At 41.8% G+C, this 26,135-nt stretch overlaps 1 protein-coding gene across 1 annotated transcript; it reads right to left on the reverse strand.

The window, feature by feature from the left end:
• On the reverse strand, positions 1-24,361 carry LOC111979219 (mesoderm induction early response protein 1-like). Its single transcript, XM_070449001.1, is given in 14 exon segments — positions 1-413; positions 1,254-1,381; positions 5,415-5,509; positions 5,775-5,856; positions 6,377-6,528; positions 6,667-6,739; positions 13,271-13,335; positions 16,616-16,748; positions 19,504-19,557; positions 19,559-19,618; positions 19,621-19,704; positions 23,070-23,209; positions 23,396-23,420; positions 24,304-24,361. Coding segments are annotated over 14 exon segments (1,323 nt in total). The 5' UTR covers positions 24,313-24,361; the 3' UTR covers positions 1-190.
• Between the last annotated feature and the right edge of the window lie 1,774 nt (positions 24,362-26,135).

Below are 26,135 nucleotides of genomic sequence, written 5' to 3' on the forward strand. Positions count from 1 at the left end.
TTGGAGGAAAGATAAAGAGCTGTGACTCACTAAACCTGTTGGAGGAAAGATAAAGAGCTGTGACTCACTAAACCTGTTGGAGGAAAGATAAACCGAGTGAGCTGAGACGTCATGAATCATGTAAGGTACTGTCAATATAGAGGCACACAAGGGTCTCCACTAGAATTCACATGAGAAATGTTCTCAGTCACTAACAGCATTTCATGTAGCTCCTTGAATTGATGTTCCCTGAGTGTATTTCTCCCCTCCACAATTGCTCAGGGACTGTGTGTGTTCCCTTACCATTGTGGCTGCTACTGCCGTCCTCCCTCTCAGAGTGGCTGGTGCTGCTGTTGGAGGTGGTGGGAGGGGGCGAGGCCCCCCTGCTGGACGTGGCGCTCTCCGTCTCGTCCAGCAGCCGGTCCATGTAGTCCCTGAGACACACAGAGATAAGATAAATAACATTATTTTAAACAATTAAGTCAGCACTAACTACAGCCTGCCAGTTTAGCCCTTACACTAATCACACCACATGCATACTCTGTTCACACTACTAAGCCATACTAGGCTGGCCTGGTTACGCCTCCAGGACCATGTGATAAGAAACGTCCAAGCCCGCATAGTACAGATCAGCTTGGCAAGATCGTGATAACAGGGTATTAAATTCACACCCCTGGAACATGGTGTCAACAGTAGCTATGGTTCCCAAAACAAAGGTGATCACACATACTGAGTGTGTATTGGTCACAGGGAATACCCATTCATGACAAGTTACATTTCATTTCAAATAATATTTTTGTTGCTACATCGCTACATCGTTTTTTGGACTTATAAATGAATGATATGTACACATTTATTTTTGAAGAATATAACCGATAATCAACAGTCATACCGCACCAGAACACCAAATATAAGCTTGTTTAACTCCAATGTTTGAAAACAATGTAACCAAACACTGTATAGCCTCAAAACATGGTTAGAACTATACATCTGGTATCATGGATGGTCAGCTTGCATGCGTAGCTCGGTCTATGAATTTGAGAGGGGTTACATGTCTTCAGCCCCATCCCTCAGCTTTTTACCGGGGCGGGGAGTACGCTTAACTTTGTCTACTGCTGATTGCCGTTTCAAAAATACATTTCAGAATCAGGTAAGCAAAAATCTAAAATCTATATAATTTTTATATATAAAAAAACATGTTATACAAATAAGACAGTTGTGGACGGAAGTCAATATTCAAAACAATTAGCTTGGTCTGGTGAAAAGAGACTTACGTGACCCCGGGGTGAAGGCTGTATTTCCTTTTCCCCAGCCTGCTTTGCTGTGCAAAGAAATCATAACGCTCAGACTTCTTCCACATGTAATAAAAGGCCACACATTCTCCTACTGACCTAGTTCTCACCTGAAAAATGTAATATCAGCAGACAACGAGAGACATTATTACCATCGCTTTCCAGCGGTGAACTCAATTCAATTTCAACTCCCCAGTCATGTCTACGAGGGACGAGTCGAAATGCAATATGTGAATTGAAAAAAAAAACAAGCCTTTTTTTTGGGGCTTTTCAATTCATGAACTGAATTTCAAATCCTTACGAGAGTTGGAGGTTAAAATGGAACTGACCCCACCCTGGTCGCTTCAAAACACATGCTAAATCAACATGAAGATAAATATTCTGAAAATAAACATACTTTTAAAATCAGATACCATAGTATTTAATACAATCTGATATAATACAGTGTTTCCCCTTGGATTATTTTCAGCAGCGGTGGAAAAGTTAGTGGGGGAGGGACTTGGTAGTGGGCATGGCCAATGTCGTTGTCTTGCCGTTTTAAAGCTAATTTCCTGCAATTCTACACATTTTGCCATGAGCAGAGAGACATTTTCAAAAAATAAATATATACAGTGCATCCGGAAAGCATGCAGACCCTATGACTTCCACATTTTGTTACGTTACAGTTTTATTCAAAAATGGATAAAAAATAAATAAAGATCCCCTCATCAATCTACACACAATTCCCCATAATGAAAAAGCAAATACAGGTTTAGAATTTTTTGCAAATTTTGGAAAAAATAAAAATCCTGAAATATCACATTTACATAGGTATTCAGAACCTTTACTCAGTACTTTGTTGAAGCACCTTTGGCAGTGATTACAACCTCGAGTCTTCTTGGGTATGACGCTACACGCTTGGCACTAGAGGTCGACCGATTAAATCTGCATTTTTGGACGCCGATTACATTGCAATCCACGAGGAGACTGCGTGGTAGGCTGACCACCTGTTACGCGAGTGCAGCATCAAAAGGACCTTGTGGCTGCAAGGAGTCAAGGTAAGTTGCTAGCTAGCATTAAACTTATCTTATAAAAAAACAATCAATCTTCACATAATCACTAGTTAACTACACATGGTTAATGATATTACTAGTTTATCTAGCTTGTCCTGCGTTGCATATAATCAATGCGGTGTTTGTTAATTTATCATCAAATCACACCCTACTTCAACTTCGCGAAACGGGTGATGGCGCATTCGCGAAAAAAAAAACAATTCGTTGCACAAATCTACCTAACCATGAACATCAATGGCTTTCTTAAAATCAAAACACAGAAGTATATATTTTTAAACCTGCATATTTAGTTAAAAGAAATTCATGTTAGCAGGTAATATTAACTAGGAAAATTGTGTCGCTTCTCTTGTGTTCAGTGGAAGCAGAGTCAGGGTATATGCAGCAGTTTGGGCTGCCTGGCTCGTTGCGAACTGTGTGAAGACCATTTCTTCCTAACAAAGATCGTAATTAATTTGGCAGAATTTTACATAATTATGACATAACATTGAAGGTTGTGCAATGTAACAGCAATATTTAGACTTACGGTTGCCACCCGTTCGATAAAATACGTAACGGTTCCGTATTTCACTGAAAGAATAAACATTTTGTTTTCGAAATGATAGTTTCTAGATTTGACCATATTAAATGACCAAAGGCTCGTATTTCTGTGTGTTATTATATTATAATTAAGTCTATGATTTGATAGAGCAGTCTGACTGAGCGGTGGTAGGCACCAGCAGGCTCTTAAGCATTCATTCAAACAACACTGTCCTGCGTTTGCCAGCAACTCTTAGCAATGCTTCAAGCATTGAGCTGTTTATGACTTCAAGCCTATCAACTCCCGAGATTAGGCTGGCAATACTAAAGTGCCTATAAGAACATCCAATAGTCAATAGGTATATGAAATACAAATGGTAGAGAAATAGTCCTATAATAACTACAACCTAAAACTTCTTAACTGGGAATATTGAAGACTCATGTTAAAAGGAACCACCAGCTTTCATATGTTCTCATGTTCTGAGCAAGGAACTTAAACATTAGCTTTTTTACATGGCACATATTGCACTTTTACTTTCTTCTCCAACACTGTGTTTTTGCATTATTTATTTGTTTGTTTATAATATGTTTATTATTTTCCAATAAAAATAAATTTAAAAAAGACAGCGATACAAACATTGACATTCACTGCATTGTTGAATGGGATGGCCAATTTAGAGGACAAAACAAAACTGAACTCACACATACACAAAATAAAACTAAATCCTATTAGGTGGTACACGTATAAGACAGCATATAGTAATTACAAGCAGTGTAGTTAGGCCAAAAATAAATATTGAGTGGAGTACAGCACAGAGTAGCAGCAGATCATCAAACCAATTATGAAGCGGGACTAGACCATTTATCCAGTATCGGCTGCCATATTCTGTAAAACATTGGACTTCAATTGGAGGTCTTGCATAGAATATTTTCCATATGTTTTACATTCCCTAAACCCCGTAACCACATTCCAAAAGGTAGGTACAGTCAACATGTTTTTGCATTATTTAAACCAAATTGAACATGTTTCATTATTTGAGACTAAATTTATTTATGTATTATATTAAGTTAAAATAAAAGTGTCCATTGTTCATTCAGTATTGTTGTAATTGTCATTATTACAAATATATATATATTTTTTTTAATTGGCCAATTAAATCGGTATCGGCTTTTTTTAGTCCTCAAAAAAAATAATAATAATAATAGTTTTTTCCCCTTCGGTCGACCTCTACTTGGCACACATGTACTTGGGGAGTTTCTCCCATTCTTCTCTGCAGATCCTCTCAAGCTCTGTCAGGTTGGATGGGGAGCGTCGCTGCACAGCTATTTTCAGGTCTCTCCAGAGATGTTCGATCAGGTTCAAGTCCGGACTCTGGCTATGCCACTCAAGGACATTCAGAGACTTGTCCCAAAGCCACTCGGCGTTGTCTTGGCTGTGTGCTTAGGGTCGTTGTCCTGTTGGAAGGTGAACCTTCGCTCCAGTTTGAGGTCATGAGCACTCTGGAGCAGGTTTTCATCAAGGATCTCTCTGTACTTTGCTCCATTCATCTTTCCCTCGATCCTGACTAGTCTCCCAGTCCCTGCCACTGAAAAACCTCCCCACAGCATGATGCTGCCACCACCATGCTTCACTGTAAGGATGGTGCCAGGTTTCCTACAGACGTGACTCTTGGCTTTCAAGCCTAGGAGTTCAATCTTGGTTTCATCAGACCAGAGAATCTTGTTTCTCATTGTCTGAGTCTTAAGGTGCCTTTTAGCAAACTCCAAGCGGGCTGTCATGTGCCCTTTACTGAGGAGTGTCTTCCGTCTTGTCGCTCTACCATAAAGGCCTGATTAGTGGAGTGCTACAGAGATGGTTGTCCTTCTGGAAGGTTCTCCTATCTCCACAGAGGAACCCTCGAGCTCTGTCAAACTGACCATTAGGTTCTTGGCCACCTCCCTGATCGAGGCCCTTCTCCCCTGATTGCTAAGTTTGGCCGGGCGGCCAGCTCTAGGAAGAGTCTTGGTGGTTCCAAACTTCTTCCATTTACGAATGATGGAGGCCACCGTGTTCTTGGGGACCTTGAATGCTGCAGACATATTTTGGTACCCTTCCCCAGATCTGTGCCTCGATCCAATCCTGTCTCAGAGCTCAATTTCTTCAACCCCATGGCTTGGTTTTTGCTCTGACATGCATTGTCAACTGTGGGACCTTATATAGACAGGTGTGTGCCTTTCTAAATCATAGACTCCAATCAAGTTGTAGAAACATCTCAAGGATGATCAATGGAAACAGAATGCACCTGAGCTCAATATCGAGTCTCATAGCAAAGGGTCTGAATACTTACGTAAATAAGGTATTTCTGTTTTTTATTAATCATTATGGGGTATTGTGTGTAGATTGATGAAGAAATTTTAATTTTAGAATAAGGCTGTAACGTAACAAAATGTAGAAAAAGTCAAGGGGTCTGAAAACTTTCCGAATGCACTGTATGTTTTACATATATTTTGGAGTGGCGGCAACGATTTAGCTTCGGAGGCCTACCGCTGCTAAATTAATATAGGGGAAGCACTGTATAAGATAGACATAGCTTACCTTGTTGGCTTGTATTGAATGAAAGTCTTTCCCATAACCTTTTAGTCCTTGCTCAAAATATCTACATTCGTCTTCTGTCCACACAGACAGCTCTTCTGTGACAGAGGGCAAAGGGTTATTAAGTACCACAACCACTGCTCCGTTCACATAAAATATAATACAACTACGACCATGTTACAGGTCCCGGACGCCATCAACAACACACACACACAAGCCAGGACCCATATAAGTCAAGGACAGCTTTTATCATCAAAATACTTAAAATACACCAGACATGACTGGTTAGATATTGAGAGAAAATATGCCAGATATGAGTGAAATCAAGAGCGAAAGTCAACACTAGTTCTCTGCAGGTGTTACCTCTAGCTGCCTTCACATTAAACTTCAGTCTTCTTAAAGCTTCCTCGGTGTCAAATTCACACCTGACCAACTCATAAAGTGCCTGTGGAAAGACAACATTGAAATTGTAAAGAAGATGGTTACAGACAAATTGTGCATACTACAGTCTTTATGGTAATGGCTTGTGTTCAGCAGGTGGCATTTTGAAAACAGTGAAATATGGAGGTACTAGATATGAAAACAAGTAATACCTAACTCTCAAAGTCATCCTGACTTCAGAGTCTGGAATGGCTCTTTGATAATGCGGCACAATGCGTCAACAATGAAGGGGGCTGTGCTTTTACTGGTTCTACTCTCCTCTGTCTTTCTCACTCAAACACCGACAGTCACACAAAGCCCCCCGAGCGCCACCCTCTTCCATTACAATGGTGGGATTTTCAAATCCAAAACTATGTGCTCTCAACCCCAGAGGAAATAACAAACCTGAGAGAGAACCAATCAAACCCGCCGCACAATTTCTGAGCCAATATTGCATTAACAAACTGCCTCCAGGCTAACTGAACACAACTCTGCATGCCAGTCTGTTTGAACACTGATCTGCTCGACTGTGGTGGTCTTCATACCTGCTCATTGTCTTTGATATGGGATCCCTCGGGGATGGCATCCACTCCTTTCTCCTCTCCTGTTCGTGTTGACGCCTGAGATAAAAACTCCACAACCTTGCCCTCGGGAAGGAACTCGGGGTCCCATAAAAGCTGGTCATCGTTTTCATATACTGGAAGGAGAGGAAAAAGGAGCGAGAGGGGGGAAAGCAGAGAGAAAGTCATTTTATTTCCTATTTACCTCTGTGATTGGAAGATATTTTTCAATTCAACTTAATTAGTGCATCGCAATTGCAAACAGAATGCCTTACCTTTCTCATAGTCTTTATATTTACAAAGGCCAGGCGGTGTTTCAGCCTGATACATGGACCCAACCATGATTTCCTGTCCAGATCAAAACACAGACTTTATTTAGTTTCACAAATCAAAAGTGTGCTTCAAATGAATAGCATGTCTTTAAGGATAGAACTACCCAGCTGCGACCCATCATTCAGGGCAGAGCCCCACCTGTTTAGCTAAAATGAAATAATCCCTTGACTTAATATAGCCGCATACAAACATGGTCTCTTGAGTAAAGCAGCACCAAAATGCAGGTGTTTCAGCCTAGCTCAGTGCTTTCTGTGTTGGAGGGGCAGCCAGCGAAAACACACAGCGTAGGCGTTGGTAATCTTCTCTAGTTGCACCCGTGATTCGCTCAATGTTCTGTCACCCATGGGCACACTACATCACTGCAGAATCTACAGGGAGAGCTAGGCAGTTCAAGCCCCTTTGGGTGCTGCCATAGATTTACATTACATCCCCTTCCAAGGTGGCTCACCGTCATTGGCCACAGATAAAATGATATAAAGTCACGTAATATCTACCGTAGTTTTGATAGCTAGCAAGTTAAACAAGCAGTCATCATGAATCACGTCGACAATCTACTGGCAAATCCAAAAAAGATGGACACAACATGCAACAATTTTACTGAGTTACGGTTCATATAAGGAAAACAGTCATTTGAAATAAATTAATTAGGCCCTAATCCATGAGCAGGGGTGCAGCCTTGGGTGGGCATAGGCCCACCTTTTTCCAAACAAAAAGCTTTTCACTACAGACAGAAATATTGGCTGGTCTCAGACGATTCCGCAGGTGAAGAAGCCGGATGTGGAGGTCCTGGGTTGTTGTGGTTACACGTGGTCTGCGGTTGTGAGGCCAGTTGGACGTACTGCCAAATTCTCTAAAACGATGGTGGAGGTGGCTTATGGTAGAGAAAGGAACATTCAATTCTCTGGCAACAGCTCTGGTGAACATTCCTGCAGTCAGCGTGCCAGATGTCAACTTGAGACATCTGTAGCATTTTTTTTTGTCACACAACTGCACATTTTAGAGCGGCATTTTATTGTCCCCAGCACGAGGTGCACCTGTGTAATGATCATGCTGTTTAATCAGCTTCTTGATATGCCACACCGTTCAGGTGGATGGATTATTTTGGCAAAGTAGAAAATATCACTAACAGGGATGTAACCAAATTTCTGCACAAAATTTGAGAAAAATTAACTTTTTCGGGGATCTTTTATTTCAGCTCATGAAGCACGGGACCAATACTTTGCATTTATATTTTTGTTCATTATAGATAAAACGGCCCGGTGCTCATCGACCATAAACATTACACAAGTTGGAAATAGCAAATTCAACAATGAGTGGCTTTTGCAAGGAATCAGTGGCTAACTGCAAGCATTGCAAAGCAATAACTATTGTGCTTCCCCTGCCTGCTATTTGGTGGAGAGGGTGTGTGGTCCAAGTCTGGGTTGAAGGATTTAAAACATCGGTCTGAAACTATCTCTTTTCCAAGATTAAAATAACAAACATTCACACCATGGGCCATAAACAGTGAGTCCAAAACTATGTATTGTATACTGCTGCATCAATGGTGTAATATGCCAGGGAGATATGTATACTGTAGCTAAGAAAGTAATACTAAGTGTATGTTGTGTAGTAAGCTGTTAGTAGACCATGCGTTTCACCCTAAGAATTTGGTCCTGCAGCCCCTCAGGACTTAGCTTACTGTTCTGACTTGGTGGTTGAACATGTAGCCCTATAGCCTGTTTTCGAGAAATGTCATCATCGAATATTGTAAGAGCTTTCATTGTCTGCTTATATGCCGCCGTTATTTATCCTATTGGTTCTGACTTGGTGTACAGGGAGAACACTAAGAACGGCCCATGTTCTGAATTCCTTCGCTGTCCATTTCAAAAGGGCTGAATAAATAGCATATGGACTATGTCCGGCTTCACTTGCTCATTAATGTCTTAATCAGTATCTTATTTATCTTTTTAGGTCATGTTGGAATGATGCATTTCATTGTTTCTTAATTTGTGTGCTTTTCTCCACGAGGGGATACCATATAATGCGACAGTCTCTTCACATTCATTTTTTTGTAATTATTCTTCTACAAAAAGTTTAGTAGACCCGTGTTATTCCAGTTGACAATGCAAGGGTTGTTTTGTTGGCGCAATACGCTGTCTGTGCGTTGGTATTCTGTCTATTAAAGTGTATCCTCGTGATTGTATTTTCCTTATTTTTTTTTTTTAAACATAGCCCTAATAAAATAGTTAATGGTAGGCTATCCGCATCTTTCTTGCGCTCTTCCTCTGTGGTGTCTTACAAAGTCAAGTTTAGGTCTCAACTGAATTTATCTGAACACCTGAATCTCTGGTCGGTGTCCATTTTGAAAGTGCTGAACGATGGCCTACCTCGTCGCAGCTCGTTTTGCTTGCACTTGCTTATAACTAAGAGCTACAGCACCAGTCAAACATTTGGACACACCTACCTCATTCAAGGGTTTTTCTTTATTTTTTACATTGTAGAATAATAGTGAAGACATCAAAACTAATAAAGTGCTAAAGAAATATATTTGAGATTCTTCAAAGTAGCCACCCTTTGCCTTGACAGCTTTGCACACTCGTGGCATTCTCTCAACCAGCTTCATGAGGTAGTCACCTGGAACGCATTTCAATTAACAGGTGTGCCTTGTTATTCTACAATGTAGAAAATTGTAAAAAATAAAGAAAAAACCTGGAATGTGTCCAAATTTTTGACTGGCACTAAGTGTTACTGACAAGAACAAACATTATGAATCGACTGAAAAATAAATGTAATGTTTGTGTATTGTTCAAAAGTCAAAACTCATGTCGACATTCATTATAATTGAATGAGAATGCGTTTTTTACCGAGTTACACAAATCCACAAGGAGTCAGTAGAAACCATATATCATTCAGCCAGTCAGCCAAATCAGCTATCTTTTATTAAAGGCAGTAAATGAGGCTGAATGAACTGTTTCGCTGCCAGACAAGGCTCCGCTGATAGCCAGGTGTAGCAGTGGTAAGGATTCACTCCATGGTGCTGAAAAGAAAGCTCCGCTGTTGGGACAGCTACATGTAGGCCCTAACAGTTTGTGGGCAACATGTGTCACCGTTAAAGTGCAAATACTGTATTGTTTAGTGTTGTGTCATGCACTGTTCCCTGTAATCTGCCCACGGGCACGCGGTGGCCCCGAGACTCCCACGCAGAAGAAATACAGGTGAAGTTTACATACACTTATGTTGGAGTCATTAAAACTTGTTTTCAAACCACTCCACACATTTCTTGTTAGCAAACTATAGATTTGGCAAGTCACTTAGGACATCTACTTTGTGCATGACACAAGTCATTTTTCCAACAATTGTTTACAGAAAATATTATTTAACTTATTGTTCAGTGTATCACAATTCCAGTGGGTCAGAAGTTTACATACACTAAGTTGACTGTGCCTTTAAACAGCTTGGAAAATTCCATAAAATTATGTCATGGCTTTAGAAGCTTCTGAAAAGCTAATTCACATTATTTGAGTCAATTGGAGGTGTACCTGTGGATGCATTTCAAGGCCTACCTTCTAACTCAGTCCCTCTTTGCTTGACATCATGGGAAAAATCAAAAGAAATCAGCCAAGATCTCAGAAAAACAAATTGTAGACCTCCACAAGTCTAATTCATCCTTGGGAGCAATTTCCAAATGCCTGAAGGTACCACGTTCATCTGTACAAACAATATTGCGCAAGTATAAACACCATGGGACCACGCAGCTGTGATAGCGCTCAGGAAGGAGACTCGTTCTGTCTCCTAGAGATGAACGTACTTGTGTGAAAAGTGCAAATCAATCCCAGAACAACAGCAAAGGACCTTGTGAAGATGCTGGAGGAAACAGGTGCAAAAGTATGTGTATCCACAGTAAAACGAGTCCTATATCGACATAACCTGAAAGGCCGCTCAGCAAGGAAGAAGGCATAATGACCATTGTCATGTTTAGAGGAAAAAGGGGGAGGCGTGCAAGCCAAAGAACACCATCGCAACCGTGAAGCACGGGGGTGGCAGCATCATGTTGTGGGGGTGCTTTGCTGCAGGAGGGACAACATCTCAAGACATCAGTCAGCAAGTTAAAGCTTGGTTGCAAATGGGTCTTCCAAATGGACAATGACCCCAAGCATACTTCCAAAGTTGCGGCAAAATGGCTTAAGGACAACAAAGTCAAGGTATTGGAGTGGCCATCACAAAGCCCTGACCTCAACCCTATAGAACATTTGTGGGCAGAACTGAAAAAGCATGCGCGAGCAAGGAGGCCTACAAACCTGACTCAGTTACACCAGCTCTGTCAGGAGGAATGGGCCAAAATTCACCCCACTTATTGTGGGAAGCTTGTGGAAGGCTACCCGAAACGTTTGACCCAAGTTAAACAATTTAAAAGGCAATGCTACCAAATACTAAGTGTATGTAAATTTCTGACCCACTGGGAATGTGATGAAAGAAATAAAAGCTGAAATAAATCATTCTCTCTACTATTATTCTGACATTTCACATTCTTAAAATAAAGTGGTGATCCTAACTGACCTAAAACAGGGAATTTTTACTAGGAATAAATGACAGGAATTGTGGAAAAGCTGAGTTTAAATGTATTTGGCTAAGGTGTATGTAAACTTCCGACTTCAACTGTATTAGCCCATAGAGAAGCACGAGATTGAACTTCACGCAACTTTCTAGAGCAGTGGACACCAACTGTTCGATCTCCAAGGCATTCCTAGTCGATAGCCAAACATTTCTGTAAAAAAAACAACGATAAAGTCTTGTGTTCCTATTTGTATGTGTCTCGGGCTGTTTTCGGTAGGTGCATCCGATTCAGCTGCCCTTCACACCGGGGAAGCAACTATTGCCATTTTGAACCATTTTCATGTGTCAATGTACAAACTCTGCTTTCTCGGCCGGCCCGGAGAGCAAATCAAGTGCACTATAGGACTAACGCTGGCCAATCGGATGGCTCAGATTAGCGTGTCTGCAGTAATGTAGCAGGCATAAAAAGAAGGCTACAACATGTGATACTTGAGATTTCAAAACGTTTAAAACCATGACTTTTGCACGAGGCAGAAAGTTTCACCACAACTGGAAGACGGTGTCCCTCTATGGTCAGTGTCAGTGGAGGAAAAGGAGAGTGGAGGGATGCTGCTCTCTCCCTCTGCTAAGACTGACCATCAGATGCAGCAGGGGCGCAACTTTGGTTTTAGAAGTGGGGGGGGACATAACCTGGCGGTGGGTCTGGGGGTCCCCCCAGAATTGTATTGGCCCTCTAAAGCTAATTTTCTGCATTTCCACACAATCCAATATGCCATCTCTATTTAGAACAACAAAAAGTAAGCAAAAATGCCCACAGTCATCAAGCTTAGTAAGAGATCATTATTAAATATGTTTAAGTGATTGATAAGACTGAACTAGATCAAAGGTCATTCAATAATGTGTTGCTCCTTTAACCAATAGCCTAACAAATGGACTCCAAAAAGAAAAGAAAAAGACGATAGTTTTTATTAAGACATCCTCGATATCAAATTTCAGCCAGAACGCCCAGCCAGCCCAAGCCGCCTGCACGCCCGACACCCACCAGTCTAACTAAGACTTAACTTTCCCAACAATCCCCCCCCCCCTTTTTTATTCCCAAGGGAAAGGCTTGGAAACAAAAGTACAAAAAAATAAATAAAAACACAGACCTCAAATATATAATAACAGACAAACAGCAAATCCTCCATATAATTAATCTCATGGTACTGTAGAGCTCTTTTTACTTGCACACAATATAGAGGAGTTGCCCCATCCTGTCTCTAGGGGTCCACAGCCCTGTATCGCTCTAACCAACACACCCCACTCAGCTTAGAGAAACATTCATTATTGGTTTCAGGTATGTTAGGTTAAGTCCAGAGTAACAACAGTACAGCAGACCCCCAGGGCAAGGCCTTAGCAAGCCCAGCAGCTAGGGATTGCCATCGGAATGTTTTCAATACAGACTCCTTTTGTCGTACTGTATTCCATGAGGCATCAGGACATCGTTTTTTAATAGTAGGCCACTCTGGTAGACCTACATTATGATCAAATCGCCCCAATAGCCTACTTGACCAATGTTAAAACTAACTAAAGCGGCTCCACCCTCTGTCGGCTCCAGCCTCCAGCCTCAGCCACACAGGTCCCGTGTGGCTCAGTTGGTAGAGCATGGCGCTTGCAACGCCAGGGTTGTGGGTTCATTCCCCACGGGGGGACCAGGATGAATATGTATGAACTTTCCAATTTGTAAGTCGCTCTGGATAAGAGCGTCTGCTAAATGACTTAAATGTAAATGTAAATGTGTTCACAGTAAACGCGCACTGGAAGTTCCACAGGATTTTCACAACGTTTAAGTTTGCCGTCAGTAGATCTGAAATTTGCTCAGTGCCCGAAAAAAATTAGGTGGGAACATTGGTGTAGTGGCTTTGCTGGCATGCATCTAAAAACAAAAAGTTGAGTTCGGCACATCGAGATTTACATGCTAAAAATCGCCACTGGAACTACCATATCTAACGAATGATTAAACAATATATTTACCTTTTTCCAATCCTCAGAAGGGACATAATTTTCATCTTCTTCTGACTCTTCCTCTGCATCCTTATCTGAAACAACATTTGGCAGTTTGACTCTGGCACCTTTTCCACACATCAGTTCTCATTTTCAACCACTGGGTTAAAATGCATAAAGTGCCTTCAGAAAGTATTCACACCCTTTGACCTTTTTCCAAATTTTGTTGTCTTACAGCCTGAATTTTAAATGGATTAAATTGAAATTGTGTCACTGGCCAACACACAATACCCCATAATGTCAAAGTGGAATTATGTTTAGATTTCTTTTACAAATGAATAACAAATGAAAAGCTGAAATGTCTGGAGTCAATAAGTATTCAATCCCTTTGTTACAGTAATCTTAAATAAGTTCAGGAGTGAAGAAAAATCGGCTTAAGAATTCACATAAGTTGCATGGACTCACTGTGTGCAATAATAGTGTTTAACATTATTTTTGAATGACTACCTCATCTCTGTACCCGACACATCAAATCATCTAAGGTCCCTCAGTCAAGCAGTGAATTTCAAACACCGATTCAAATACAAAGACCAGGGAGATGAGTAAAAAAAAATAAAGCAGACATTGAATATCTCTTTGAGCATAGTGAAGTTGATTACACTTTGGATGGAGTATCAATACATCCAGTCACTACAAAGATAGACGTCCATCCTAACTCAGTTGCCGAAGAGGAAGGAAATCGCTCAGGGATTTCACCATGAGGCCAATAGTGACTTTAAAACATGTTACATAGTTTAATGGCTGTGATAGGAGAAAACTGAGGATGGATCAGCAACACTATAGTAACTCCACAATACTAACCTACATGAGTGAAAAGGAATAATATACAGAATAAAAAATATTCCAAAACATGCATGTTTGCAATAAGGCACTACAGTAAAACTGCAAAAAAATGTGGCACAAAAATGTACTTTAAGTCCTGAATACAAAGGGTCATGTTTGGGGAAAATCTAACATCACGGAGTACCACTCTCCATATTTTCAAGCATAGTGGTGGCTGCATCATGTTATAGGTATGCTTGTCACATCAGCAAGGACTAGGGAGTTTTCTAGGATAAAAAGAAACGGAACAGAGCTAAGCACAGGCAAAATCCTAGAGGAGAACCTGTTTCAGTCTGCTTTCCAACAGACTCTGGTAGAAAAATTCACCTTTCAGCAGGTCAATAACCTAAAACCAAAGGCCAAATATACACCGGAGTTGCATACCAAGATGACATTGAATGTTCCCGAGTGGCCTAATTGTTACAGTTCTGACTTAAAATGTCTTGAAAATCTATAGCAAGACTTGAAAATGGATTTCTAGCAATGATCAACAACCAACTTGACAGAGCTTGAAGAATTTTAAAAATAATAATGTGCAAATACTGTACAATCCATGTGTACAAAGCTCTTAGAGACCCCAAAAGACTCTTAGCTGCAATCACTGCCAAAGGTGATTCTAACATGTACAGAGTAAGGGGAGTGAATACTTATAGTACCAGTCAAAAGTTTGTACACACCTACTCATTCAAGGGTTTGTCTTTATTTTTAACTAGTTTCTACATTGTATTATAATAGTGAAGACATCAAAACTATGAAATAACACATATGGAATATATAATGTAGAACCCCCAAAAAAGTGTTAAACAAATATATTTTAGATTTTTCAAAGTAGCCACCCTTTGCCTTGATGACAGCCTTGCACACTCTTGGCATTCTCTCAACCAGCTTCATGAGGTAGTCACCTGGAATGCATTTTCAACAGTCTTGAAGGAGTTCCAACATATGCTAAGCACATGTTGGCTGCTTTTCCTTCACTCTGAGGTCCAACTCATCCCAAACTGTCTCAATTGGTTTGAGATCAGGTGATTGTGGAGGCCAAGTCATCTGATGCAGCACTCCATCAATCTCTTTCTTGGTCAAATAGCCCATATACAGCCTGGAGGTGTGTTTTAGGTCATTGTCCTGTTGAAAAACAAATGATAGTGGGACTAAGCCCAAACCAGCCCAAACCAGATGGGAATGCGTATTGTTGCAGAATTCTGTGGTAGCCATGCTGGTTAAGTTTGTAATTGTATTTAAAATTCAAGGCAGACAGTGTCATCAGCAAAGTACCCCCACACCTCCACCTCCATGCTTCAAGGTGGGAACCACACGTGGAGATCATCCGTTCACCTACTCTGCGTCTCACAAAGACCAGGCGGTTGAAACCAAAAATCTCAAATTTGGACTCATCAGACCAAAGGACAGATTTCCACCGGTCTAATGTCCATTGCTCATGTGTCTTCGTCCCATCAAGTCTCTTCTTATGATTATTGGTGTCCTTTAGTAGTGGTGTCTTTGCAGCAATTCAACCATGAAGGCCTGATTCACGCGGTCTCTTCTGAACAATTGATGTTGAGATGGGTTTTACTTGAACTCTGAGGTGCAATCTGAGGTGGAGTTAATTGCCGATTTCTAAGGCTGGTAACTTTAAAGAACTTATCCTCTGCAGCAGAGGTAACTCTGGGTCTTCCTTCCCTGTGGCAGTCCTCATGAGAGCCTGTTTCATCATAGTGCTTGATGGTTTTTGCGACTGCTCTTGAAGTTACTTTCAAAGTTCTTGACATTTTCCGTATTGACTGACCTTCATGTCTTAAAGTCATGATGGATTGTCATTTCACTTTGCTTATTTTAGCTGTTCTTGCCATAATATGGACTTGGTCTTTTGCCAACTAGGGCCATCTTCTGTATACCAACCCTACCTTGTCACAACATAACTGAAAATGTCTCAAACACATTAAGGAAAGAAATCCCACAAATGAACTTAAGGCACACCTGTTAATTGAAATGCATTCCAGGTGACTACCTCATGAACATGGTTGAGAGAATGCCAAGAGTCTGCAACGCTGTCAAGGCAACGGGTGGCTACTTTGAAGAATCTAAAATAAAAAATATATATTTTGATTTGTATAACACTTTTTTGGTTACTACATGATTCCATATGTGTTATTTCATAGTTTTGATGTCTTCACTATTATTGTACAATGTAGAAAATAGTAAAATAATAAAGAAAAACCCTTGAATGAGTAGGTGTGTCCAAACTTTTGACTGGTACTTCATGTACTTCATTTTCAATACATTTACCAACATTTCTAGAAACATGTTTTCACTTTGTCATTATGGGGTATTGTGTGTAGATTGGTGAAAATCTATTTAGTCCATTTTGAATTCAGGCTGTAACAACAAAATGTGGAATAATTCAAAGGGAATACTTTTTGAAGGCAATGTAGAACAAGATCTCACAAACAATCCAATATAAAAAGCCTGTCTCGTGATGGAAGCAAAGGTGCATACTTTCAAAGTACTTGAGCGTCTGTGATCCGCGTATCAGCTCTGCCGTGCCGTGGGATTTGACGGAGCGCGTGCGACCCTCGCAGGACAACTGGTTCTCGTTCCCCATTCCTGACGAGATCTTCACCCTCTCAGTCTGAACACACACACACCCCAAAGCATTACACACAATTTTTTCCCCCAATGGTACATTCAAAGAAGCCCCTTTGCAGGGTGTCCACCCACTCTGCCCAGAGTGGGAGAAAACACTTTCCCTTCCTTTTGTTATAAACTATAAAAAAGGCATTGAAGAAGGCAGTGATGCCGAAACGTTGGTGATTTACCCAATAAATGACTGGGAGTTTATATATGGAGAGTGCAACAAATTATATAGTTTATTCGCCGTTAGTCAGCACCTCCACACAAAGTAATTTTTCTGGGTGGGCGCCAGCTTGTTTTTTTTTATGTTATAAAACACATTTTACCAAGACAAAAATGATTCTTCATGATCTGAATCTCTAACATATCATTAACAGTATATCCAAAAAGTCTGATTTCATAACCTAATAAACTCTGCAAAAAAAGAAACATCCCTTTTCAGGACCCTGTCTTTCAAAGATAATTCATAAAACTCCAAATAACTTCACAGATCTTCATTGTAAAGGGTTTAAACACTGTTTCCCATGCTTGTTGAACCATAAACAATTAATGAACATGCACATGTGGAACGGTCATTAAGACACTAACAGCTTACAGACGGTAGGCAATTAAGGTCAGTTATGAAAACTTAGGACACTAAAGAGGCCTTTCTACTGATTCTGAAAAACACAAAAGGAAGATGCCCAGGGTCCCTGCTCATCTGCGTGAACGTGCCTTAGGCATACTGCAAGGAGGCATGAGGCCTGCAGATGTGGCCAGGGCAATAAATTGCAATGTCCGTACTGTGAGAAGCCTAAGACAGCGCTACAGGGAGACAGGACAGACTCCTAATCGTCCTCACGGTGGCAGACCACGTGTAAAAACACCTGCACAGGATCGGTACACCTGAACATCACACCTGCGGGACAGGTACAGGATGGCAACAACAACTGCCCGAGTTGCACCAGGAATGCACAATCCCTCCATCAGTGCTCAGACTGTCCAAAATAGGCTGAGAGAGGCTGGACTGAGGGCTTGTTGTAAGGCAGGTCCTGACCAGATATCACCGGCAACAACGTTGCCTACAGGCACAATTCCACCGTCGCTAGACCAGACAGGACAGGCAAAAAGTGCTCTTCACTGACGAGTCTCGGCTTTGTCTCACATGGGGTGATGGTCGGATTTGTGTTTATCGTCGAAGGAATGAGCGTTACACCAAGGCCTGTACTCTGGAGCGGGATCAATTTGGAGGTGGATGGTCCGTCATGGTCTGGGGCGGTGTGTCACAGCATCATCGGACTGAGCTTGTTGTCATTGCAGGCAATCTCAACGCTGTGCATTACAGGGAAGACATCCTCTGTAACATCCTCCTCGCTCATGTGGTACCCTTCCTGCAGGCTCATCCGGACATGACCCTCCAGCATGACAATGCCACCAGCCATACTGCTCGTTCTGTGCGCGATTTCCTGCAAGACAGGAATGTCAGTGTTCTGCCATGGCCAGCAAAGAGCCCGGATCTCAATCCCATTGAACACGTCTGGGACCTGTTGGATCGGAGGATGAGGGCTAGGGCCATTACCCCCAGAAATGTCCGGGAACTTGCAGGTGCCTTGGTGGAAGAGTGGGGTAACATCTCACTGCAAGAACTGGCAAATCTGGTGCAGTCCATGAGGAGGAGATTCACTGCAGTACTTAATGAGGCTGGTGGCCACACCAGATACTGACTGTTACTTTTGATCCCCCCCCTTTGTTCAGGGACACATTATTCCATTTATTTTAGTCACATGTCTGTGGAACTTGTTCAATTTATGTCTCAGTTGTTGAATCTTATGTTCATCCAAATATTTGCTGAAAATAAACACAGTTGACAGTGAGAGGGAGTTTCTTTTTTCCCCCTGAGTTTACATCCGATAATAAGCACCAAGCTCTGTTGACAGAGATATGCTTGTTTTTGTGAGAAATTTTACAAAAAATAATAATAACATTAATATGAAGTGTATACTAAAATATAAAAATACTACGTCATGTCTCAAAATCGATATCCATCTTACCTCAAATGTTTTATATCCTCTGGGTTTGAGAAGAAAGAGGAGTTCAACGGTGAGCCTGTCAGTTAGCCTTAATTGTAGCACAGCATCCAGCCTACCTGATACAATGCTATTTTCCTGATTTTTGACTAATTTGTTTTTCTGGCCTCCATTGATTTAGTCACCCCAATTTTGGCCATTCTACAAGGCTACAAACTCCAATCACTTTTGAAATGATTATGACATGAGGTTTGGACCATTTTTAAAAATGTTAGATTATGTAAATAACTAACATTATATTACCCATTGGTCAAAAGATGTGTTTTGATTGGACATCCTACCCTTTAAAAAACAACAAAATCAACATTCAATACTCATGTATGAAACAGCGGCATCATCATCAACGCTGACTAGATGTATCTATCAGCAACAACTACACATTTCTGACTGAATGTGTCAACTGTATAATATGTAGTGGAGCTTTATAACAATCACATTAGAACAGTAATGGTCCCGTGTGGCTCAGTTGGTAGAGCATGGCGCTTGCAACGCCAGGGTTGTGGGTTCATTCCCCACGGGGGGACCAGGATGAATATGTATGAACTTTCCAATTTGTAAGTCGCTCTGGATAAGAGCGTCTGCTAAATGACTTAAATGTAATGACTTAAATGCAGTAAGGTGCAACCAAGCATTCCTTCTTTATGACTGTGTTGGTTTGATATCCTGTTATTCAGAGATTCATGGCACCCACCTTATTCTCTTCAGCTCGCCAGTGTTTCTACTGCTTTCATCATTGTCCAAGATCGTCCTCTTCCTCCTCTTCTTCATCCTCCAACTCCTCTTCGTCCTAAAAATCTTCTCTCATCTTTCTTCATCCTCTCCATCTGCTGGTGAACCGCCGCCACATCCGTACATACTCAACAACTCATGAATGGGCATCTCTCCCTCCTATGGCACAAATGGGACAACAAAAAATCCCTTTTGTTACACACTGAATTTAGTGTATTACACTTAACAGACTAACATAAATCACTGGTAAAACTTTGCAATAATAGGGTCAAATAGTCTATATATACAACAAGTAGCAGTCAAAAGTTTGGACACACCTACTCATTTAAGGGTTTTTCTTATTTTTTACTATATTCTACATTGTAGAATAATAGTGAAAATATCAAAACTATGAAATAACACATATGGAATCATGTAGTACCAAAAAAGTGTTATACAAATCAAATATATATTTTACATGATACCCTTTGTTGGCATAATTGATCTCTTTCAGGGAGAGAATACATGGTAGCATCCTAGCTTAACCAGCTCCAGCTACACTTCATCCCTGAAGTGCCACTTGTTTAACAAGCAACGCCTCATTTTCCCCTAATTCTCTCATTCTGAATATTAACCACATACTGTAGAGGGAAAACATTAGTTCACAGATAGTAGTTAGTTTGTTAGCTAGTTAACATTTCACACAGATTCCCAGTGTCCGGTAAGCAACTAACGCATTATAACTTTATAACATTATATACGGCATGGAGTCGTATACAAGTGAATACTATAGCGAATTGGTCAGGTTACTAACATTTGCGCATCTGATGTTGTAACGTTAGCTAGCTAACGTTAGCTGTGTGACTTTATTAGCCAGCTAATTTTCACACCATAAACTAAATTATATGATCAGTTAAGTTGGTCGACGTGAGTAAGACCTTTAAACAGGTCAACACACGAGGCTGTGGGGCCTGACGGATTACCAGGACGTGTGCTCCGGGCATGCGCTGACCAACTGGCATGTGTCTTCACTGACATTTTCAACATGTCCCTGATTGTGTCTGTAATACCAACATGTTTCAAGCAGACCACCATAGTCCCTGTGCCCAAGAACACAAAAGCAACCTGCCTAAATTACTACAGACCCGTAGCACTCACGACGGTAGCCATGAAGTGCTTTGAAAGGTTGGTAATGGCTCACATCAACACCATTATCCCAAAAACCCTAGACCCACTCCAATTTGCATACCGCCCAAACAGATCCCCAGATGATGCAATCTCTATTGCACTCCACACTGCTCTTTCCCACCTGGACAAAAGGAACACTTATGTGAGAATGCACACCCCCATTCTCATCGACGGGGCTGTAGTGGAGCAGGTTGAGAGCGTCAAGTTCCTTGGTGTCCACATCAACAAAAAACTAGAATGGTCCAAACACACCAAGACAGTCGTGAAGAGGGCATGACAAAGCCTATTCCCCCTCAGGAAACTAAAAAGATATGGCATGGGTCCTGATATCCTCAAAAGGTTCTACAGCTGCAACATCGAGAGCATCCTGACTGGTTGCATCACTGCCTGGTACGGCAATTGCTCGGCCTCTGACCGCAAGGCACTACAGAGGGTAGTGCGTACGCCCAGTACATCACTGGGGCTAAGCTGCCTGCCATCCAGGCCTCTACACCAGGCGGTGTCAGAGGAAGGCCCTAAAAATTGTCAAAGACCCCACCATAGACTGTTTCTCTCTACTACGCATGGCAAGCGGTACCGGAGTGACAAGTCTAGGACAAAAAGGCTTCTCAACAGTTTTTACCCCAAGCCATAAGACTCCTGAACAAGTAATCAAATGCCCCCCCCCCCCCCCCCAACCCCTCTTTTTACCGCTGCTGCTACTCTCTGTTCATCATATATGCATAGTCACTTTAACCATATCTACATACTACCTCAATCAGCCCAACTAACCGGTGTCTGTATGTAGCCTCGCTACCTTTATTGCCTCGTTAATGTATATAGCCTGTCTTTTTTACTGTTGTTTTATTTCTTTACTTACCTATTGTTCACCTAATACCTTTTTTGCACTATTGGTTAGAGCCTGTAAGTAAGCATTTCACTGTAAGGTCTACACCGGTTGTATTCGGCGCACGTGACAAATTAACTTTGATTTGATAATGTTGCTCAACATTTCTCTGGCTAGGTAACGGAGAATTTGAGCCAGCTAGCAAGATACTTAACAATGCTAACAATACTTGTTCCACCACACTTTCTCCCTCACAAACTTAACAAATGCCAGTTGTTTTTCGGGTTACAGCTCATGAAGTACACTTCATCACCTTCTAGCCCCCGTCTCCGTGGTCAGGCTTCTCACTTACGCTACCTCTTCGTTATCGTTCAGGGGACGCACTGCTGTAACTGGCAAACTGCCATTCCACTCTCCCGCTGTCTTTCCAGAGCGTGCGCTGATGCTGTAACTAGCACATTGGTTGTCTCTTCTCTCTTCAGTCGAGTGCTGCATTCTGTTGTTATGTGAACGACTGGCTGAGCCTTGGATACAGCCAGTATTGCGCCAAACGCCATCACTCGTTCGCATACAGCCAGTATTGCTCCAAACGCCATCACTCGTTCGCATACAGCCAGTAGTAATCCAACCCCCCCCCCCAAAAAAAAACTTCTCATCGGATCTACATGAATCACGTAGGTCACGAATTTCACTGAATAGTGACTAGTTTGCATGCCTGAGAGTAGGTGAATGGATGATCTCCACATGTGATTCCCACCGTGAAGCATAGTGTGTTGGTGCTTTGCTGGTGACATTGTCTGTGATTCATTTAGAATTCGATACACCATTCCATCTGGTTTGCGCTTAATGGGACTATCATTTGTTTTTCTACAGGACAATGACCCAAAACACACCTCCAGGCTGTGTAAGGGCTATTTGACCAAGGAGAGTGATGAAGTGCTGCATCAGATGACCTGGCCTCCACAATCACCTGACCTCAACCCAATTGAGATGGTTTGGGATGAGTTAGACCGCAGAGTGAAGAAAAAGCAGCCAACAAGTGCTCAGCATATAGTATGTGGGAACGCCATCAAGACTGTTGGAAAAGCATTCCAAGTGACTACCTTATGAAGCTGGTTGAGAGAATGCAAAGAGTGGGCAAAACTGTCATCAAGGCAAAGGGTGTCTACTTTGAAGAAACTAAAATATTTTGGTTACTACATGATTCCATGTGTTGTTTCATAGTTCTGATGTCTTCACTATTATTCTACAATGTAAAAGATAGTACAAATAAAGACAAACCCTTTAATGAGTAGGTGTGTCCAAACTTTTGACTGGTTCTGTATATAACTAACAGGTTACTGTTCACAGAGCCATATTCATTAGATCATGAATACTGTAGCAAAAAGGTTTGCAACGTAAAACAGAAACGAGTGTTTCATCTTGGACAAACTCAGGTAGTCTCTCCCTGTTTCAGTTCATCTTCTTCCAGTGTATGAATACAACCCAGGATAACTTTCCAACCACTAAATGAAATGATTTTGAGACGCACCCGGGCAAGGTCGTCGATCTCATTGCTAAAGTTGGTCTCTCCCTCGAGCCTCTCCTCCTCTTCCAGGGTGCGTTCGTCGTCAAAGTCGTGGACGAGCATATCTGCTGAAAGATCAAACTCACGGTCCTCTGCTGAACCTCCTGAGGAAAAACACACCAGGAAATTTCAAGAGGAGATAGTCGATGATATAGTGCTTCATGGTTAATAACGAAAATATTATTATGACAGTGGGATTTGTTCAGACCAATTTTTCTTCATACGTGTTAATGTTCTAATGAGGATTTAAAAAAATGGCACATTCATTAAAAAAACACAATAATATTTACCTGGGCTCGTACTCCCAACGGAGGGCTAAAACAAAACACTCACGATTAGTCAGAACCACATACACAAGTACAACACACGTAGCTGTAACTTTGCTATAACTTTTCGGTTCAGAGATACTTTCAGTAAATTATGCGGTTTTCTGGAGGAGGCCAATGTCGTCTACAGACAAAAGGCCCGAACAAAAACATAAATAGGAACTACGATACAGTAAACGGATCATCCGTCTGCTAACGTTAGTAGGGTAGTGGATGGAAGGCAAAGTAAAAGCGCGCCTGAAACTTACGACTGGCTCCTTGTTGGCTAACGCCGACGTAAAAATGTATATCAGTGACAGTAGTTTTTGTTTGGTTGTAACAAGGAGACCTCTGATGATCAGGCCAGCATTGAAACAAGTCAAATCAGACATTTCAAGTGAGCGATAATCAAATGGATTGTTCTCTCACAATGTGGACACTTTGAATGATAGATAGCTAACGTTATTTGCTAGCTCCCTGCCTCAGTTAACTAATCACATAATTACTTAGCTACATAGTGTCGCTTTCAGTACGCAGAATACCACCAGGTCAACAAAAAAAATGCAATAGCATCCGAAAATATGAACTTTGATCCTTTTCGAGTGGGTAACGTTAACGCTCGTAGTCAGCCAAGCTTTCCCAACAATAGCTACGTAGCTAGCTTAGCATAGCCATCGCGCTAACTAGCCAGGCATCATCGCTAAAACTGAAGTTTGCAAAATAGAATTTATGGAAATGAGACAAGTTTAATATTTTAAAATGTATATTGCTTCTCCGTATTTTAGTACATATTTATCGCTTCTCATTTGGGGCCTGTGCACCCGACAGAATCAACTCTATAAACCTAAAAACATTCTTATTTTCCCGAATATTTATTGGACTTTGCGTCCTACCTCCGCCATGTTTGAAATCCTGTAGGGTCACACTGGGGGTCAGCGATTTCCCGGATAGACTTGTGCTGCAGGCCGTGCTATCTGGGATCCTTGGGATGTCCCTTCKCCATTGAAGTTGGAATTTAAAATGGTTAAGGTTAGTGTAAGGGTAAGAGTTAGGGTTACTATCTTGATTTACAATATTCTACCGAGAGAGTATAAGAAAAATAAWGTAGCTACAAATGTTGGTGTAATTTAGCTATCACCAAAAATAGCAAACCATAATTTGATGTTATACTGATAGTGTTTCACATAGACTGTTACCTTTTTGGAGGAGAAATACAAGTTTATTGCTTTTGTTTTTATTGAAACTTGATTTAACTAAAACTGTGAAATAGGGGTAAAGGGGACCGTTTTTCACAGAAGTGTGGATGTCATAATTTCAAATCAAATGTATTTACAGTATATTGCCCTTCTTARATCTGCTGATATCTCAAAGTGCTGTACAGAAACCCAGCCTAAAACCCCAAACAGCAAGCAATGCAGGTGTAGAAGCACGGTGGCTAGGAAACACTCCCTAGAAAGGCCAAAACCTAGGAAGAAACCTTGTGAGGAACAAGGCTATGAGGGGTGGCCAGTCCTCTTCTGGCTGTGCCGGGTGGAGATTATAACAGAACATGGCCAAGATGTTCAAATGTTCATAAATGACCAGCATGGTCAAATAATAATAATCACAGTAGTTGTCGAGGGTGCAACAAGTCAGCACCTCAAGGGTAAATGTCAGTTGGCTTTTCATAGCCGATCATTTAGAGTATCTCTACCGCTCCTGCTGTCTCTAGAGAATTGAAAACAGCAGGTCTGGGACAGGTAGCACGTCCGGTGAACAGGTCAGGGTTCCATAGCCGCAGGCAGAACAGTTGAAACTGGAGCAGCAGCACGGCCAGGTGGACTGCCAGGCAGTCCTGATGCATGGTCCTAGGGCTCAGGTCCCCCGAGAGAGAGAAAGAAAGAGAGAAAGAGAGAATTAGAGAGAGCATACTTAAATTCACACAGGACACCGGATAAGACAGGAGAAGTACTCCAGATATAACAGACTGACCCTACCCCCCCCGACACATAAACTACTACAGCATAAATACTGGAGGCTGAGACAGGAGGGGTCAGGAGACACTGTGGCCCCATCCGATGATACCGCCGGACAGGGCCAAACAGGCAGGATATAACCCCACCCACTTTGCCAAAGCACAGCCCCCACACCACTAGAGGGATATCTTCAACCACCAACTTCAACCATCCTAAGATCTCCGCCCCGGGACCACCCCAAGGGGGGGCGCCAACCCAGACAGGAAGATCACGTCAGTGACTCAACCCACTCAAGTGACGCACCCCTCCTAGGGACGGCATGAAAGAGCACCAGTAAGCCAGTGACTCAGCCCCTGTAATAGGGTTAGAGGCAGAGAATCCCAGTGGAGAGAGGGGAACCGGCCAGGCAGAGACAGCAAGGGCGGTTCGTTGCTCCAGAGCCTTTCCGTTCACCTTCACACTCCTGGGCCAGACTACACTCAATCATATGACCCACGGAAGAGATGAGTCTTCAGTAAAGACTTAAAGGTTGAGACCGAGTCTGCGTCCTCACATGGGTAGGCAGACCATTCCATAAAAATGGAGCTCTATAGGAGAAAGCCCTGCCTCCAGCTGTTTGCTTAGAAATTCTAGGGACAATTAGGAGGCCTGCGTCTTGTGACTGTCGCGTACGTGTAGGTATGTACGGCAGGACCAAATCGGAAAGATAGGTAGGAGCAAGCCCATGTAATGCTTTGTAGGTTAGCAGTAAAACCTTGAAATCAGCCCTT

Source organism: Salvelinus sp. IW2-2015, linkage group LG19 (assembly GCF_002910315.2).
Source record: "Salvelinus sp. IW2-2015 linkage group LG19, ASM291031v2, whole genome shotgun sequence".
Taxonomy (NCBI): Eukaryota; Metazoa; Chordata; class Actinopteri; order Salmoniformes; family Salmonidae; genus Salvelinus; species Salvelinus sp. IW2-2015.